At 43.0% G+C, this 19,970-nt stretch overlaps 1 protein-coding gene across 2 annotated transcripts in view; it reads right to left on the reverse strand.

Annotated features, from left to right (window-relative positions):
- Nucleotides 1–19,428, reverse strand: part of nckap1l (NCK associated protein 1 like) — a 48,208-nt gene extending 28,780 nt beyond the window's left edge. Inside the window, exons 1-17 of one of the 2 annotated variants that reach the window (XR_003880982.1) lie at nucleotides 19,245–19,426; nucleotides 18,574–18,684; nucleotides 18,378–18,470; nucleotides 17,446–17,502; nucleotides 16,970–17,112; nucleotides 14,719–14,809; nucleotides 13,301–13,438; nucleotides 12,461–12,509; nucleotides 12,188–12,344; nucleotides 11,691–11,747; nucleotides 11,339–11,435; nucleotides 10,841–10,950; nucleotides 10,330–10,462; nucleotides 9,842–9,923; nucleotides 9,488–9,546; nucleotides 5,076–5,221; nucleotides 445–577 (exon numbers count right to left, since the gene is read on the reverse strand). Coding sequence is in view for 1 of the 2 variants with exons in the window: in XM_029774301.1 (XP_029630161.1) it covers nucleotides 445–577; nucleotides 5,076–5,221; nucleotides 9,488–9,546; nucleotides 9,842–9,923; nucleotides 10,330–10,462; nucleotides 10,841–10,950; nucleotides 11,339–11,435; nucleotides 11,691–11,747; nucleotides 12,188–12,344; nucleotides 12,461–12,509; nucleotides 13,301–13,438; nucleotides 14,719–14,809; nucleotides 16,970–17,112; nucleotides 17,446–17,502; nucleotides 18,378–18,470; nucleotides 18,574–18,684; nucleotides 19,245–19,346 (1,758 nt within the window). In the remaining variant the exon portion in view is untranslated. Of the gene's footprint in view, nucleotides 1–444; nucleotides 578–5,075; nucleotides 5,222–9,487; nucleotides 9,547–9,841; nucleotides 9,924–10,329; nucleotides 10,463–10,840; nucleotides 10,951–11,338; nucleotides 11,436–11,690; nucleotides 11,748–12,187; nucleotides 12,345–12,460; nucleotides 12,510–13,300; nucleotides 13,439–14,718; nucleotides 14,810–16,969; nucleotides 17,113–17,445; nucleotides 17,503–18,377; nucleotides 18,471–18,573; nucleotides 18,685–19,244 lie in introns of both variants that reach the window. The other variant, XM_029774301.1, reaches the window with a different exon arrangement.
- Nucleotides 19,429–19,970: the final 542 nt, after the last annotated feature.

Genomic DNA, 19,970 nt, shown 5'->3' on the forward strand with positions numbered 1-19,970 from the left:
GTAGTATATGGTTTAACCTATCCCAGTAGTATATAGTTTAACCTATTCCAGTAATATATAGTTTAACCTATTCCAGTAGTATATGGTTTAACCTATTCCAGTAGTACATGGTTTAACCTATTCCAGTAGTATATAGTTTAACCTATTCCAGTAGTATATGGTTTAACCTATTCCAGTAGTATATAGTTTAACCTATTCCAGTAGTATATGGTTTAACCTATCCCAGTAGTATATAGTTTAACCTATTCCAGTAATATATAGTTTAACCTATTCCAGTAGTATATGGTTTAACATATTCCAGTAGTATATAGTTTAACCTATTCCAGTAATATATAGTTTAACCTATTCCAGTAGTATATGGTTTAACCTATCCCAGTAGTATATAGTTTAACCCATCCCAGTAGTATATAGTAGATTTAGTTCTGATAGTGTCTGGGTACTGACCTCTTCTGGACAGAGCTGATGGACAGTCTGGTTGAAGTGGGAGCAGACCAGAGGGAAAGACATGAGGTAGCGCTGCATAGAAACCTCCTCGCTGCTCTGAGAGAACATCTTCTCAAACACCCGCGGGTAGAAGCTGTATTACGAACACAGTCATATTTCAGTGTTTAGGAGTGAAGGGTTAACACACACACACACCATGTGGTCTGCGTAGGGAATAGGGTGCCATTTTGGATGCAACAATAGTGTTACATATATCAGTTTCCAACCTTCATTGTCTCAGAAATTGTTTAAGGCTAAGAGCAAAAGGTGTGTATGAACGTGTTGGTTTAAGACATCAATGGTTCACACGCTGAATTCATCAATGATAAGAGTTGTTCTGTTTTTTTTAATACGTGTGGGCCCCCAGTCCCTAGAACAATATTCCCCAATAGGCGGCCCATGGGTGATGTGTGTATATGTACACACACACACACACACACACACACACACACACACACACACACACGTCAAAAGTACTACATGATTTCATGTGTTAGTTCATAGTTTTGATGTCTTCACAATTATTCTACAATGTAGAAAATAGTACAAATAAAGAAAAACCCTTGAATGAGTAGGTGTGTCCAAACTTTTGACTGGTACTGAACATTTACACACACACACACACACACACACACACACATATTACATGACCAAAAGTACATGGACACCGGCTTGTCAAACATCTCATTCCAAAATCACGGGTTGGTTTGCACTTTCCAGCAATAACAGCCTCCACTACCTGGAAGGTTTTCAACTAGATGTTGGAACATTGCTGTGGTGATTTGCTTCCATTCAGCCACAAGAGCATTAGTGAGGTCAGGCACTGATGTTGGGCGATTAGGCCTGGCTAATAGTCGGCGTTCCAATTCATCACAATGGTGTTTGATAGGGTTGAGGTCAGGGGTCCGTGCAGGCCAGTCAAGTTCTTCCACACCGATCTTGACAAACTATTTCTGTATGGACCTCGCTTTTGTCATGCTGAAACAGGAAAGCGTTAAGATTTCTCCTCCAACAAACTTTACAGTTGGCACTATGCATTGGGGCAGGTAGCGTTCTTCTGGCATCCGCCAAAACACAGATTCATCCGTCGGACTGCAAGACGGTGAAGTGTGATTCATCACTCCAGAGAACGGTGTTCCACAGCTCCAGAGTCCAATGGAGGTGAGCTTTACACCACTCCAGCTGATGCTTGGCATTGCGCATGGTGATCTTAGGCCATGGAAACCCATTTCATGAAGCTCCCGACGAACAGTTCTTGTGCTGACGTTGCTTCCAGAGGTGGTTTGGAACACGGTAGTGAGTGTTGCAACCGAGGACAGACTACGCTCTTCAGCACTCGGCAGTCCCGTTCTGTGAGCTTGAGTGACCTATCACTTCGTAGCGGAGCTCTTGTTGATCCTAGACGTTTCCACTTCACAGTAACAGCACTTACAGTTGACCGGGGCAGCTCTAACAGAGCAGAAATTTGACGAACTGACTTGTTGGAAAGGTGGCATCCTATGATGGTGCTACGTTGAAAGTCACGAAGCTCTTCAGTAAGGCCGTTCTACTGCCAATGTTTGAATACGGAGATTGCATGTCTGTGTGCTCAATTTTATACACCTGTCAGCAACGGGTGTGGCTGAAATAGCCAAATCCACAAATTTGAAGGGGTGTCCACATACTTTTGTGTATATATATATATATATATATACACTGCTCAAAAAAATAAAGGGAACACTTAAACAACACATCCTAGATCTAAATGAAAGAAATAATCTTAAATACTTTTTTCTTTACATAGTTGAATGTGCTGACAACAAAATCACACAAAAATAATCAATGGAAATCCAATTTATCAACCCATGGAGGTCTGGATTTGGAGTCACACTCAAAATTAAAGTGGAAAACCACACTACAGGCTGATCCAACTTTGATGTAATGTCCTTAAAACAAGTCAAAATGAGGCTCAGTAGTGTGTGTGGCCTCCACGTGCCTGTATGACCTCCCTACAACGCCTGGGCATGCTCCTGATGAGGCGGCGGATGGTCTCCTGAGGGATCTCCTCCCAGACCTGGACTAAAGCATCCGCCAACTCCTGGGCAGTCTGTGGTGCAACGTGGCGTTGGTGGATGGAGCGAGACATGATGTCCCAGATGTGCTCAATTGGATTCAGGTCTGGGGAACGGGCGGGCTAGTCCATAGCATCAATGCCTTCCTCTTGCAGGAACTGCTGACACACTCCAGCCACATGAGGTCTAGCATTGTCTTGCATTAGGAGGAACCCAGGGCCAACCGCACCAGCATATGGTCTCACAAGGTGTCTGAGGATCTCATCTCGGTACCTAATGGCAGTCAGGCTACCTCTGGCGAGCACATGGAGGGCTGTGCGGCCCCCCAAAGAAATGCCACCCCACACCATGACTGACCCACCGCCAAACCGGTCATGCTGGAGGATGTTGCAGGCAGCAGAACGTTCTCCACGGCGTCTCCAGACTCTGTCACATGTGCTCAGTGTGAACCTGCTTTCATCTGTGAAGAGCACAGGGCGCCAGTGGCGAATTTGCCAATCTTGGTGTTCTCTGGCAAATGCCAAACGTCCTGCACGGTGTTGGGCTGTAAGCACAACCCCCACCTGTGGACGTCGGGCCCTCATACCACCCTCATGGGGTCTGTTTCTGACCGTTTGAGCAGACACATGCACATTTGTGGCCTGCTGGAGGTCATTTTGCAGGGCTCTGGCAGTGCTCCTCCTGCTCCTCCTTGCACAAAGGCGGAGGTAGCGGTCCTGTTGCTGGGTTGTTGCCCTCCTACGGCCTCCTCCACGTCTCCTGATGTACTGGCCTGTCTCCTGGTAGCGCCTCCATGCTCTGGACACTACGCTGACAAACACAGCAAACCTTCTTGCCACAGCTTGCATTGATGTGCCATCCTCCGTCTCATGCTACCACTAGAGTGAAAGCACCGCCAGCATTCAAAAGTGACCAAAACATCAGCCAGGAAGCATAGGAACTGAGAAGTGGTCTGTGGTTACCACCTGCAGAACCACTCCTTTATTGGGGGTGTCTTGCTAATTGCCTATAATTTCCACCTGTTGTCTATTCCATTTGCACAACAGCATGTGAAATTTATTGTCAATCAGTGTTGCTTCCTAAGTGGACAGTTTGATTTCACAGAAGTGTGATTGACTTGGAGTTACATTGTGTTGTTTAAGTGTTCCCTTTATTTTTTGGAGCAGTATATATATATATATATATATATATATAGATTGAAATGGTATATATAACATTTATGTTATTGGACATTGAAGACTAAAATCCCCAGGTAATGAGCTCAAAGTGATTTTAATTTCGGAAATCTATTCCAAAGTATTTTCATGCATAAACAGAGAGGCATATGTGATCATAGCCCAATGTAATCGGCCCGCAGCTGAATGTAAATTGGGGATCCCTGCCATAGACCCTATTGGGGACCCCTGCCATAAACCCTATTGGGGACCCCTGCCATAGACCCAATTGTGGACCCCTGCCATAGACCCAATTGGGGACCCCTGCCATAGACACTATTGGGGACCCCTGCCATAGACCCTATTGGGGACCCCTGCCATAAACCCTATTGGGGACCCCTGCTATAAACCCTATTGGGGACCCCTGCCATAGACCCTATTGGGGACCCCTGCCATAGACCCTATGCACATCATGTACAGTAGATTATTTGTCTATACTATAATATCTTGGACTAGGTGATTGGCAAGGTAGACGTTTTGCCATATTGCTTTATTCCAAACCCTTCTGATCTACAGAAGTACCAAGGGATGAGGGAGTAGTGGGGGTGGGTCTAGTGGGGGTAGGGAGTAGTGGGGGTGGGGTCTAGTGGGGGTAGGGACTAGTGGGGGTAGGGACTAGTGGGGGTGGGGACTAGTGGGGGTAGAGACTAGTGGGGGTAGGGACTAGTGGGGGTGGGGACTAGCGGGGGTAGGGACTAGCGGGGGTAGAGAGTAGTGGGGGTGGGGTCTAGTGGGGGTGGGGTCTAGTGGGGGTGGGGACTAGTGGGGGTGGGGACTAGTGGGGGTGGGGACTAGTGGGGGTGGGGACTAGAAGGACTAGGGTTTAGTGGGGGTAGAAATTGTTGGGGGTAGGAACAAGCAGGACTAGTGGGGGTAGGGACTAGAGGGGTAGGGACTAGTGTGGGTGGGGTCTAGTGGGGGTAGGGTCTAGTGGGGGTAGGGTCTAGTGGGGGTGGGGACTAGTGGGGGTAGGGTCTAGTGGGGGTAGGGTCTAGTGGGGGTGGGGTCTAGTGGGGGTGGGGTCTACTGTGGGTGGGGTCTAGTGTGGGTGGGGTCTAGTGTGGGTGGGGTCTAGTGTGGGTGGGGTCTAGTGTGGGTAGGGTCTAGTGTGGGTAGGGTCTAGTGGGGTGGGGTCTAGTGGGGGTGGGGTCTAGTGAGGGTAGGGTCTAGTGGGGGTGTCTAGTGGGGGTGGGGTCTAGTGGGGGTAGGGTCTAGTGGGGGTAGGGTCTAGTGGGGTGGGGACTAGTGAAGCAGTCCCTTATTGACTTTTAATACCATTGGAGTAGAGGATGTTTTTTCTATGGGGCCCATGGTGGAGCACACTGACCAGAGGATGGAGACATCTGAGGTTTCGTGAAGCATCTCCTGCACGTTGTCCAACATCTTGGTGTGGAATTGGGTCATGTTCATCACTTTAGCCAGGTCTGGGTATTCCTTGAGGGAGAGTGGGGCCTTGGACACACTGGTGTAGGCCTGTAACATGAGACAGCACAGTCACGTTGATACACTGGTGTAGGGCAGTAACATGAGACAGCACAGTCACGTTGATACACTGGTGTAGGCCTGTAACATGAGACAGCACAGTCACGTTGATACACTGGTGTAGGGCGCTAACGTGACACCCCAAGAGCAAAAAAAGTATATTTTAATATACAACAAATTCAAAATAATATACTTTGAAAACTAGATCTATTTTTGTAGTATATTTATAGTATACAAAAAGGATACTATAAATATGCTATCATCACACTTCAATGCACTTATTAAAAGTGTACTTAAAATGAATTGTTTTTCAGTCTTTAAGTATTTTATACTATTTGTTTACTATCATTAAACTGAAACACACTCATTAAAACTGTACAACAATTTCAATCCCTTTATTTGTAATTTAGTATACTCAAAATACACGGTGTTGTTTTTAAATTTAAGAGGTGAATTTTTTTTTATGAAACTCTGCTTGTGAGTGATCAGGTACACTCTAAGTATACAGCCTTGCAAAAGTATTCATACACCTTGTCATGTTCTGACCAGTAAACGGGGTTATTTGTCATTGTAGTTTGGTCAGGGCGTGTCAGGGGGTGTTTGTTTTGTGTGTTTGGTGTTTTGGGGTTTAGGTTCTGTTATCTATTTCTATGTTTATATCTAGTTTTCTATTTCTATGTTGGGTTTTTGGCAATGACCTCCAATTAGAGGCAGCTGGTTGTCGTTGTCTCTAATTGGAGGCCATATTTAGTTGTGTTTGTTTCACTTGTGTTTTGTGGGTGTTGTTTTCCTGTATAGCCTGTGTTGCCTTACGGAACTGTTTCGTCATTTGTTTATTTTGTTTAAGTGTTTTCTTTAATAAATTAAGAAGATGAGCACTTTACCCGCTGCGCCTTGGTCCAATCCTTACAATGCCTATGACAGAACCACCCACCAAACAAGGACCAAGCAGTGGGGATTGGAGCACGGAGGAGAAGGATGGACGTGTGAGGCAGAACGACGTTTCTGGGAGAAGAAATTAAGGGAGCTACATGAGGCCGAGAGGCATCCCCTCCAAAAAATGGGGGGGGGGGGGCACACGAGGAGTTTGGCAGAGTCAGGTTGGAGACCTGAGCCAACTCCCCACTCCCCTTATTATGGGGAGCGACGGATAGAGCAAGCACCTTGTTACGCAGAAATGCGCACGGTGTCGCCCATACGCACGCCCAGTCCGGTGCGGCGAATAAGGGCTCCGTTGGCATGATTTGTTTATGGCTAACCAGTCCTCTGTCCCCCATACATACATCTGTAAGGTCCCTCAGTCAAGTATTGAATTTCAAGCACATATTCAACTTTTGAAAGCCTCATAAAAGGGCAGTGATTGGTAAAAATCGGTAACAATATAAAATAAAGAGATTGAATATCTCTTTAAGCATGGTCAAGTTAATAATTATGCTGTGGATTATGCATTAAAACAGTCATCCTTCTGAACTGAGCTGCAGGACAGGAAGGAAACTGCTCAGCGATGTCACCATGAGGCCATTGGTGATTGTAAAACAGTTGCTGAGTTCAATGGTTGTGATTGGAGAAAACTGAGGATGGATCAACAACATTGTAGTGACTCCACAATAATGATTTTAATACAAATATTCAGAATAAAACATATTCCAAAACATACATATTGTATGCAACAAGGAACTAAAGTAACACTGCAAAAAAAAAGAAAAAACATTTAGGCCTAAATGCTAAGCCTTATGTATGGGGCAAACCTGACGCAACACCTCATTGAGTAACTGCCTCCTTATTTTCAATCATGGTGGTGGCTGCATCATGGTATGGGTATGCTTGACATCGGCAAATACTGGGGAGTTTTTCAGGATAGAGCTAAGCACAGGCAAAATCCAAGAGAAAAACCTGCTTCAGTCTGTTTTACTCCAGACACTGGGAGATAAATTCACCTTTCAGCAGGACAATAAACTACAACACAAGGCCAAATCTACAATGGAGTTTCTTACCAAGAAGACAAGGAATGTTCCCGAGTGGCCAAGTTACAGTTTTGACTTAAATCTGCTTGAAGATTTGAAAATTGCTAAGCAGCCATAAACACCAACATCTTGAAGAATGATTTTTTTATTTAACTTTATTTATTTAACCTTTATTTAACTAGATAAGTTAGCAAAAACAAAAATCTTATTTACAATGACAGCCTAGGAACAGTTGGTTAACTGCCTTGTTCAGGGGCAGAATGACAGATTTTTACCTTGTCAGCTCAAGGATTCGATCTAGCAACCTTTCGGTTACTGGCCCAACGCTCTAACCACAAGGCTACCTGCCACCCCAATTATGAAAAAAATGAAGGGCTAATATTGCACAATCCATGTGAAGAAAGCTCTTAGACTTACCCAAGAAGACTCACCTCTGCAATCACTGCCAACTGTGTTTCTAGCATGTATTGACTGAGGGAGCTGAATACTTATTCCACGACTATATTTCAGTTATTTACTTTCTAACAATCTTTTTTTTTTAAATGTATAGAAATCTTTCACTTTGACAGAGTATTTTATTTAGATTGTTAACAAAAAATTACAACTAAATCCATTTTAATTCCACTTTGTAACAAAATGAGAATAAATTCAAGGGGTATAAATACTTTTGCAAGGCACTGTAGTTTCAGTGCCAATAATGTTTGGAAGTACTTTCTGAGTTCCTGTTCATAAGAGTGCAGAGAACATTGACAACAATTGTTTATTTTTACCTTTATTTAACTAGGCAAATCAGTTAAGAACAAATTCTTATTTACAATGACGGCCTAGGAACAGCGGGTTAACTGCAGAACGACAGATTTTTACCTTGTGAGCTCGGGGATTCGATCAAGCAACCTTTCGGTTACTGGCCTAACACTAACCACTAGGCTACCTGCCGCCCATATTACTTATTTATTTATTGCACTGCTGAGAAACATGCTTCCTGAGAGTATACGTTTTAATATACTTAGGTATACTTTCAAAAAAATATATTTAACTTAAAATGTCCACAAAATATATTTAAATTAAACCTTCAAAAACACATGTGCACAAAAATTAGCATATTCCCCATCATCCTTTTCTGCAACTGAAGTTTTTCACTTTTAATATCACATTACACATTTTATTGAAATCTTAAATTTATTCCAGTAATGTGAACAACTAAAGTTTGAAATGCCAACAGTTTTTGAAGTATCGCTTGTAAATTGCTGCTTCAGACACAGCTACTTTGTAAATAACACGTTAACATTGGCTGACTAGATACCTCAGTCAATCAAGATCACTTTTACATGGCTAATGTGATTAATGAGTAGAAGTGTCTTTGTAAAAGTATACTTGAAAACACATTATAAATATATATATTTTTTGTAAAAACAATACAGGAATTCTTATTCAAAAACCATTTTAGTAGATTTATAATTTATGAGAAATATACATACAATATACTTAAGGTCTATTCAAGTATATTTGTTTTGCTCTTTATCTAATACACTAACAATATACTTAAGGTATATTCAAGTATATTTGTTTTGCTCTTTATCTAATACACTAACAATATACGTAAGTACAGAAAAGGTGTCCGAATTTAGATAATTTTAAATGTATTTAATATACTTAAATGCTAATAAAATACAAATACACATTTACATTAAATGCATTAAATGTATTTAAAATTGTTCCAATTTACTTAAAATATGTTAACGAAGTATGATTTAAATATATAACAAAAATACATATATCCCGCTTGGGACAAAACAGACACCATCTGAAGAATGGAGGCATGTTTAAAGGTCCAATACAGCCATTTTAATCTCAATTTTAAATCATTTCAGGGTAATAATTACTGAACTGTGATTGTTTTCAATTATACTGGTCCAAAAGAAACACAAATAGCTTCTTATCATGTAGTCTGAGTGGCAACAGTGTGTTTACAGTGTAGGCTTATAACATGGAACAGTGTGTTTACAGTGTAGGCTTATAACATGGAACAGTGTGTTTACAGTGTAGGCTTATAACATGGAACAGTGTAGGCTTATAACATGAAACAGTGTGTTTACAGTGTAGGCTTATAACATGGAACAGTGTCGGCTTATTACATGGAACAGTGTGTTAACAGTGTAGGCTTATAACATGGAACAGTGTAGGCTTATAACATGGAACAGTGTAGGCTTATAACATGGAACAGTGTAGGCTTATAACGTGGAATAGTGTGTGGTAGATGTAAAGTAAGTGAAGGGTAAGTGAAGTACCATACCTGTAATCTTAACCAGTCCAGTCTCAGAGCCCTGAAGTCAAACTCCTCTCCATTCTCCACTGTTGAGGGACATTTTATTTATTTAAACTTTATTTAACTAGGCAAGTCAGTTAAGAACAAATTCAATTCACAATGATGGCCTAGGAACAATGGGTTAACTGCCTTGTTCAGGAGTAAAACAACAGATTTTCACCTTGTCAGCTCGGGGAATCGATCGAGCAACCTTTCCGTTACTAGTCCAATGCTCTAACAACTAGGCTACCTGCCGCCCCTTGCGGTAGTATCACACATGAAGTAGGCCTTGCATTACATATCAGTCGGACACATTCTAGATTTCAGATACATTTTGTTTACCTTGCTTGATAGTCAGTGCAGACAGGGTTGAGACAAATGATGTCATCAGGACTGATTCCTCTTCTGGACAGACATACATATTCTACAGGACAGAATAGTCAAAACAGTAATATAAGCAATTATTTCGGTATGGTTTGAAATAATAAAGGCCCAAGAGTATATCCTTGAGGTACACCACATTGTGTCTCTATTCAATTCAAGTTTCAAAGCAATTATTTCAATTCAAGTTTCAAAGCAATTATTTCAGTATGCTCTGAAATAATTAAGGCCCAAGAGTATATCCTTGAGGTACACCACATTGTGTCTCTATTCAATTCAAGTTTCAAAGCAATTATTTCAATTCAAGTTTCAAAGCAATTATTTCGGTATGCTCTGAAATAATAAAGGCCCAAGAGTATATCCTTGAGGTACACCACATTGTGTCTCTATTCAATTCAAGTTGAATAGAGACCCCCCCCCCCCCCCCACCACCACCACCACTCCAGTACCTGCATGGTGTCGTTGAGAAGCAGGGCATCAAACTGGGCCAAGTACTGGACATGGTAGCGTTGCACCACACGGCTGTACTTAGTCATCAGGGTCCTCAACCTCTCCATGTAGAACAGGAGCTCAGCCATCTGCCTGCAGCGCACACACATATAAAACACAAAACTAGTGACTACTGTATCAACAGTGAAACTATACAGTACATATGAATACATAAAACTAGTGACTCCTGTATCAACAGTACACTATGACTTTCCTGTGCTTTAACAGCCAGATACAGTAGCTGTTGTATAAGCTTCTTCTCTATTGTTTAGTTGTGTGACTTGAATGCTAATGTTAGGTGCAACTTGCAAAACTTTAATGTACAGGAGAGGCGCTTGAAACTTAAACATATTTTTCATGCATTCTGCTCAGCGTGCTAATATGGCTGATATTGGAGATTGATAGAAAGTGGCATGGCAGGAGGGTCTGCTGTGGTTAGAGGGTCTGCTGTGTGTCTAACTTCAAACGTACGAGTCTACGTAGTCCTCTGGAGTCTTGGTCTTGGGAATATTCTCTGAATATCTGACGAGCCACAGAACCTCGTCACGGGAAAATGACAGAGCCATGAAGACAAACAGCACCTTGGGGATGGATTGATATTTAAAAAGGGTGGGGGGGGGGTAGAGTGAGAGAGAGAGAGAGAGAGAGAGAGAGAGAGAGAGAGAGAGAGAGAGAGAGAGAGAGAGAGAGAGAGAGAGAGAGAGAGAGAGAGAGAGAGAGAGAGAAAATACAAATAAAAATAATATTTAGCAAAAGACCCATCACTGCTTGACCATATTCATGTACTGAACATAGAGAGCTCTGAAATAAACAAAGAGCAGTTTGTTTGTTTAGTATTGTACAGAATGAGAGGTCAATGCCAATAATGTAATGTATCTCCGATGATCATGGTAAAACATACAGGGAAGCTGAACATGCAATAGATTGGCACTATTAGCCAGATGAACTAAATCAGTGAACGTTATGTACCTTGGGTCCCAGGAGTCCAGGTTCATCCTCTAGGACTTTGACCAGCTCCTTTAAGGCATTCCTCAGGAAACCTCTCCTCTCTCTGTGTATGGCTCCACTGGCATACATATGACAAGAACACACACAGTTATCTATATTCTTGACTTTAACTGTTAATCATATGGTGGCCCTGGTTGCTGGTTCAAATCCGTCTTGAAGGACCATGAAAAAGAGTGCTACTTGTTGTTGTTGTTGATGTTAAATGGAAGACCAATTCTCCAATTGGTGGCGCTATCTGAAGCAGGTCCATCATTTCAGGCTCAGTTTGAGGTATTTTTTTTAAAATGGTTTTAAACACAAGCAGATAACTCACCTGTTGACTATGACATGCTCGCGGCATTCTTTGATATCTGCGATACGTTTACTGTACCTGTCACAAAGAAATGAGGAAGGGCTATCAGTAAGAATGTAGCTGACAATCGTTGACCAGTTTTGCCCATATTATAGTTCAGTACGATACACGTTACCAGACAGGGCCTCATCATCATCTTAGTGTCAAGATCATAATTCAATCAAAACCTTTGTAGGAGCATTGTTAAATATGCTAAAATATGCTAACCAAAACCTTTGCAGGAACATTGTTAAATACGCTAAAATATGCTAACCAGCAATGTTTTTTGTTGTCTACAAGAGCATTGGGGACCAGGGTATGGAACATTGGGAACCAGGGCCCAGAACATTGGGAACCAGATCCCAGAACATTGAGATCCAGGGCCCAGAATATTGAGAACCAGGGCCCAGAACATTGGTAACTAGAATCAGCTTGACACCCAGTCCAATCACTCTGAGGACAGAGTGTAAATGTCATACCCTTTCAGGCCATCGAAGTAGTCCTCTGTGATCTTATGGATGTTGATTGTCTCATCCCTGATGATGGTGAGATAAAGGCCGCTGCGGAGGGCCATCTTCCACAGCTCCTGAGATGACAGGTTGGTGTTCAGACTGCTATGACACAGCAGGTAACCCACTGGAGGAGAGGAGAGATCAACGTGAATATGGGGAATAGAGTGCAACAACTGAAGCCTTTTTTTCCCCCTCAGAAGGTAGCCTAGAATGAGTCTGAAGATAATAGCTAGCACTCACGAAGGATCCAACGCTCCATCACCTCTAAGGACAAGTACTCACAGGCCATCTGTGGGAAACACAAGTTAGTCATTTAATTAGTTAATAATAAGTCATCAATAGTCGTCTCTGATTATTTACAGATGTCATGTGAATTATTGTACTTTATGATAACACAAGACACATGCTGACGATCATATTTAGCTGTTGCAGATACACACGCTAACTTCTTCTAAAGGGATTTGTATCCAGACACAATACTCAATACAAAATATATTATGTGCCATGATATTGTGTTTGTGTAGTGGTCTCAGTTTCTTGGCTGAAGTTTTGAATCCCACTTGAAGAGAAACACGGGGCACAGAGACTAACACAGAACACTTTAGTACATCAAAGTGGCTGCCTTTGAAATCAGCAGACAGGACATTCTAGGGAGGGGGAAGAGAGGAGGAGAGGACAGAAGAGGAAAATAAAATAGAAGTGAAGAGAAGAGAAGATAAGAAAACAGAAGATAAGAGATGAAGAGAAAAGAAAACAGATTAGAGCAGAAAAGGGGAAAGGACAGTCTCACTGTGTCACAGCAGGCAGGGTCCAAAGGAGAGGAGAGGAGAGGAGAGGAGAGGGGGAGAGAGGAGAGAAGAGGCGGAGAGAGGAGAGAAGAGAAGAGGGGGGAGAGAGGAGAGGAGAGAAGAGGAGAGGGGGAGAGAGGAGAGGAGAGAAGGAGAGAAGAGGAGAGGGGGGAGAGGAGAAAAGAGGCGGAGAGAGGAGAGAAGAGAAGAGGAGAGGGGGAGAGAGGAGAGGAGGAGAGAGAAGAGGAGAGGAGGGAGAGAGAGAGAGAGAGGCGGTAAAGGGGAGTCTCACAGTGTCGCAGCAGGCAGGGTCCAGCATGGCAGCAGGTGCGCTGAGGAGACTGAGAAGCTGAGCGCTGCGCCACTGTTCTGCAGAAAGGTTCCTCCTGGGGTACAACATCTGTAGGGACAGGAGGGCCTCTGTCACAGCCTGGGAAGAGAGGGGGGGAGAGGAGTGGGAAAGTAGGGATAGGGTTGGAGGGAGAGGGCGGGAGCGAGAGAGATGGAGAGATAGGGAGAGTTCCATTTCCATGATAGCGTTATAAGGCCGAATAGCATTCAAAATCATGACCACCATTGGTTTTCAGGAATAATGACCCACTAACATTTACAGTCGTTTTCAATATACGGTTGAGATTACCCTAGAGAATATACAATCGTGAATATACCCTAGTGCAGTGGTGACCAACGTCGATCACCATCAACCGGTCGATCACCATCAACCGGTCGATCACCATCAACCGGTCGATCACCATCAACCGGTCGATCACCATCAACCGGTCGATCACCATCAACCGGTCGATCACCATCAACCGGTCGATCACCATCAACCGGTCGATCTTCAAGCCAACGATAAAGGCTGTGAGGAAGGCTGTGTTATAAAGGCTTGCGTTCCTTTTTTTTTTTTTTTTTTTTGTGTTGTGCTGTTGGTGGTAGATGCACTTGATTCAGAAGCCCTGAGCATCGGGTAAACAAAGTGTTCCCATTTTGAACCATTTAGTTTGTCTGAAATGACAAACTCTGCCTACCTGGTGAACTAGGGGATCTGTGGCTAAATCGAGTTTGCCTACTGCGCTGGCCAATCGGATAGCTCAAATCATCGTTCCTACAGCTTCCCCGGCAACAGCAGTGTTTGATACTAGACTACATGAGATTTCAGAACTTTTAAAACCCTGCCCGCAGAGAGACTGTCAGAATACAGCAAAGACCTGCTGTTTTTATTCAGCACTGTCAACACTGTTTTTATTCAACACTATTACAAAACATAGAACGTGCTTCTCCTTACTTCCAGTCGCGCTGCAATGAATGAGTAGCCAAGTGTATCGATAGCCCCGCGTTTCTATTATGATCAGCAGCTCGTCATGTCTATTTTAATATCGAGGAGTATTTCGCTTTCTCTAGTCATAGGAACAACATGAATTGTACATGAGGCAGATTCGATGCGACCATCAGGTGGAAGAAAGAAGGTGTCCCCTCTGGTCAGTCTCACCGGTGGAAAGGAAGGAGAGAACAGGGACCGTGAGAGGCGGATCCTCTGCTGCGCTCTCCCTCTCTGCGCTAAGACTAATGCTGTGTTCAAAACAACTGAGAACTCAGAAATCTATGACTTCCGATTTCAGTGCGGTCAAGACAACTGGGATTTTTTTTTTCTCCAAACGGTCATCCAACTCGGAATCTCTGGCATCTTTGTGAATATGTAATTGACGTTACCTTAGTGTGAGGGCCGAACTCCTCAGTGAGTTTCTTAATGGGCTGTTCATACTCCATAAACATCTGAGCTAGGCGGGGATATGCAGGGTCACTGGAGGATTTAATAAAAATAAAAAAAATCTATCAATTAATCATGTATGACTTAGTCAATCAACCACACATTCATACACTGCTATGTACAGTACCAAGTCATACCAACATCAATATCATGTGGTGCCACTCCATAACTGATTATTTTCTTTCTCGGTCGCACAAAAAACAAATCAGATTCACCATCCTTTCAAGTGTCATTCATTTTCACTGTTGGGAGCTGTATTTTTTCAAATTTAACCTTTATTTAACTAGGCAAGTCAGTTAAGAACAAATTCTTATTTTCAATGACAGCCTACATTGGAACAGTGGGTTAACTGCCTTGTTCAGGGGCAGAACGACAGATTTTTACCTTGTCAGCTCGGGGATTCGATCTAGCAACCTTTCTAGTCCAACGCTCTAACCACTAGGCTACCTGCCGCCTCTACGCTCTAACCACTAGGCTACCTGCCGCCTCTACGCTCTAACCACTAGGCTACCTACCTCCTCTACGCTCTAACCACTAGGCTACCTACCTCCTCTACACTCTAACCACTAGGCTACCTACCTCCTCTACGCTCTAACCACTAGGCTACCTGCCGCCTCTACGCTCTAACCACTAGGCTACCTGCCGCCTCTACGCTCTAACCACTAGGCTACCTGCCGCCTCTACACTCTAACCACTAGGCTACCTGCCGCCTCTACGCTCTAACCACTAGACTACCTACCTCCTCTACGCTCTAACCACTAGGCTACCTACCTCCTCTACGCTCTAACCACTAGGCTACCTGCCGCCTCTACGCTCTAACCACTAGACTACCTACCTCCTCTACGCTCTAACCACTAGGCTACCTACCTCCTCTACACTCTAACCACTAGACTACCTACCTCCTCTACGCTCTAACCACTAGGCTACCTGCCGCCTCTACGCTCTAACCACTAGGCTACCTGCCTCCTCTACGCTCTAACCACTAGGCTACCTACCTCCTCTACACTCTAACCACTAGGCTACCTACCTCCTCTACACTCTAACCACTAGGCTACCTACCTCCTCTACGCTCTAACCACTAGGCTACCTACCTCCTCTACGCTCTAACCACTAGGCTACCTACCTCCTCTACGCTCTAACCACTAGGCTACCTACCTCCTCTACACTCTAACCACTAGGCTACCTACCTCCTCTACGCTCTAACCACTAGGCTACCTACCGCCTCTACGCTCTAACCACTAGGCTACCTACCGCCTCTACGCTCTAACCACTAGGCTACCTACCTCCTCTACGCTCTAACCACTAGGCTACCTGCCGCCTCTACGCTCTAACCACTAGGCTACCTGCCGCCTCTACGCTCTAACCACTAGGCTACCTGCCGCCTCTACGCTCTAACCACTAGGCTACCTACCTCCTCTACACTCTAACCACTAGGCTGCCCTGCTGTAGCGTTACGGTACACTTCTCCTTCTACACTCCAGTGGTTCTCCATCTTCTACCACTGAGGATTATTATGAAGTGACTGGTGGAAAATGACTGACATTCAATTAATTTGTATCCTGTCTGTACTGTATTTTCCTCCTCCTCCTCGGCGTCTTTGATCAAGATAAACGTCCTCCTGCCATTTTGGCTTCATAAATAAATATGGTGTGAAATGGGAGGACTGAAAATGGAATTGTACTGTTGTTATGCACTCTGGAAAAGGTTGGACATGAATGAAAGGATGTGTTGTTATTGCCAATTAAAAAGCTATTAATTATGGGTAATCATCTTTGAGATGCTTGGCTATATTGATAGCTCAGTCAGAAGATTTAAGTTGTTGTGACTGGGTGTTATCCAGCCGTACTGCAGCTAATACCATCCTTTAATGAATGATGAAAACGTCAGCTTTTCTATCATAGACTGACATTTAAATGCCATCTTCCATTGGAGAAGTGGGAAAATGTCAGATCATTTCTGTCATAAATTTAATTAAGAGTGAAATGAGCTTGCAGTGCGAGTATGTGATCTGGTTAGATATTTGCATATGCAAATTAATTAATTCATTGTCTGTTCAGAAATGTCAATGAAAGATGTATTGAATACGAGCTCATTCATTTTCAATGAGGATTGTTTCCATTTCAATTTGAATTCCCGAATCACTTCCTTAAAATCGACTGTATTTGAATAGTTGATAGACGTAACTGTCCCCACCTGCTGCCATTGGACATCTCGTGAGCACAGTTGTACATGCCCACCAGGACCTTCTTGTCTTCGACGCGTGAAAGCATGATGATGACAGACGTATAGGTGATGATCAGCTCCAGGTAGTTCTTGGTGAAGTCAAAGTTCACCGCCTAATGAATTAATATTTTAATGAATGAATGAATGCATAAATAAATGAATGCATAAATAAATGAATGCATAAATAAATAAATGAACGCATGAATAAATGAATGCATGAATAAATGAATGCATGAATAAATGAATGCATGAATAAATGAATGCATGAATAAATGAATGCATGAATAAATGAATGCATGACATTTTTTTTTAAATTCATGATTCAGGTTAAAAAGTAGGTTAACACGATAACATATAAATTAACTGTATGTTGTGATACTTACAGTGACCCTAGGGGGCAAAGTAGATACCCTATCCTATCTACTAGTGTGGGATGTTGTACTCACAATGTTGAAGAAGCACTGGCAGGCATCAATTGTATTCAGCAGTTCATAAACATGATCCTGAAAAAAAATAGTTAATCTGTGGTCAGAACACAGGCTCGGTACAGCCAGATAAGATGTCACATAATGCAGTAGGGTTGATGTGTTTGTGTTGCTCTGTAACGGTACAGACGTCACATAATGCAGTAGGGTTGATGTGTTCGTGTTGCTCTGTAACAGCACAGACGTCACATAATGCAGTAGGATTGATGTGTTCGTGTTGCTCTGTAACAGCACAGACAGGAACAGGGAATAAACACCTGCAACTCATGGCTATCCTCATGGGATCATTATGAATAATACAGACTCCTTTTAAGAAATGCCACAGCCTATCCAAAGAAACTGAGCGAAACATCACAGTGTATTATTTTTGTTGTATTAGCATTTTAATATATTTTAAAATGTTCTATTCTGAAATTCGGGTGATATATTGATGTGTATAATTTTATGTGTATTATCCTCACAATCGTCTCTTTATTATTGCGTGATCCCCCCCTACAGTCCACCACTGTGACCTTCCTCACACACAATGAATAAGGCACGGGACACACTTTCCACCAGTACAATAACAGAACTCGATTTGACTTCCCTTGAAATGTATATTATTTCATTCGGAGGAGAAGAAGAAAAAAAAAAAAAGTCACTTTATATGTTCATTCTGTTTGGATAATTGTAGTTCTGTGCTTTGAATACCAAATGCAGTAATACCTGTATGGAACAATGTTTCCCCGAGCTAGTTCCACACATTCCATGTATTCCAGAACTAGAATGCCTGATTCAACTAACAAAGGGCTTGATGATTAGCTGACCTGCAATACATAAAATAAGTGGACCTGGCTGGGGGGGGGGGGGGTCCTGGAGGAGAGATTGGGAAACAGTGATCTGGAAAGACTCACCCTGAACTCCATGATGTCTATGAAGGAGTCATAGTAACTGGACATGGCCGCCATCACCTCAGACTTGTGTTTCTGGACGCCTACCAGATACTGCTGCTTTCGTTCATGACATATCACATTAGACACATTTTACAGATGATCATGAAAGGTTTTTATTTGATTCAGATTAATGGGTGGATTAAGGGCAGCTACTTACACTATTTCCCCTGAAGTCGATGTTGGGAAACTTTTTGTTGATGTATTTGACGGATGCTTCCATGGTCTTGTCCGTCAGGTATTGTGGACGAAGCTTGGGGTCCATGCATGTCTGGAACAGAACCGGCTGGGTGTTAGAGTCAATGACATTTTGATCCACTCAATTCAGGAAATGAACTATTGAATTGAGTATAATCAAGGTCGTTTAAATGGCTCCTGACATGGATTATGGGCCTGATAAATTATTTATGGGGCCTGAAAAGTTTGGTTGTGTTTTGCTTAAAGCGCGAACAATATTTTGACAAAGTAGATAGCAGATCTGTGCTGAGGCTTTGTGAGTGTGCCATAGCAGTAGTCTGAGTGGATGCAGATCAGTCTGGTTTCCTGTGTGAACTTCCTCTTCAAGGCAAGCTGACACTCAGAAAATATATATTCTTACCACAGCAGCCGTCAAGCTAACTATATTGAGAGATTTAAAAAAATTCTAGAATGTTAATGATCGATCATTTCCCATCCCAGTGTTCCCATCCACACTGTTCTCCATCATAAACAGGGCAGAAAGCTGTGAATGTATCAGAAGAAAAACCCTGTGACTTTCCTTCAAGTTCCTGTTTTTTTTTTAAGTGTCGCCATTGTCCTCAACAGACCTCCCTCCTCCTCCTCCTCTCTCACCTTCTTAATGTAGTTCATACGCAGCAGCACCCCTCTCCCTCTGTCGTTCAGGATGATGAGCTTCTCAGCTAGCTTCTGTTGGTAAGCCATGGCCATGGACATGATGCTCCTCTCCCCCCTACTGTTACAGCCCTGGTCTGTCTCCTCTCCTTCAGATCAGGAAACAGTCTGTGACAGTCAGACTGGAAGACAAGTGCACCCAGCCACACCCTGCTGTCACGTGATTGGTGGAGCTATACTAAATAACAGAGCTGGAGTTGTGGATTTCCTGTCGCTGTCAGTTAATCCAACCGTTAAACTCTCTCTCACTCGTTGTGTGTATTTTTACATGTCAATCAGAGTTGGTAGTCATTTACCGTAATGGTACCTCCCCATTCAGGAGAGAGGATATGGTCCCCCTCTATTTGAAGGGAACTATAAGCACTTTATTACACATACATAACCCATACATAACCCATACATAACAAGTACATAGGCATTATCTCAACAAATCACCTATTGACACCGGTTGTCCCGTGTGGCTCAGGTGGTAGAGCATGGCGCTTCCAATGTCAGGGTTGTGGGTTCAATTCCCATGAAAATGTATGCACTACTGTAAGTTGCTCTGGATAAGAGCATCTGCTAAATTATATAAATGTCCTAAGGATCAGCCAAAAATGACATACCCAAATCTAACTGCCAATAACTTAGGACCTGAAGTAAGGATATGCATATTCCTGATACCAT

The sequence above is a fragment of the Salmo trutta genome, chromosome 14 (genome assembly GCF_901001165.1).
Source record: "Salmo trutta chromosome 14, fSalTru1.1, whole genome shotgun sequence".
Lineage (NCBI taxonomy): Eukaryota > Metazoa > Chordata > Actinopteri > Salmoniformes > Salmonidae > Salmo > Salmo trutta.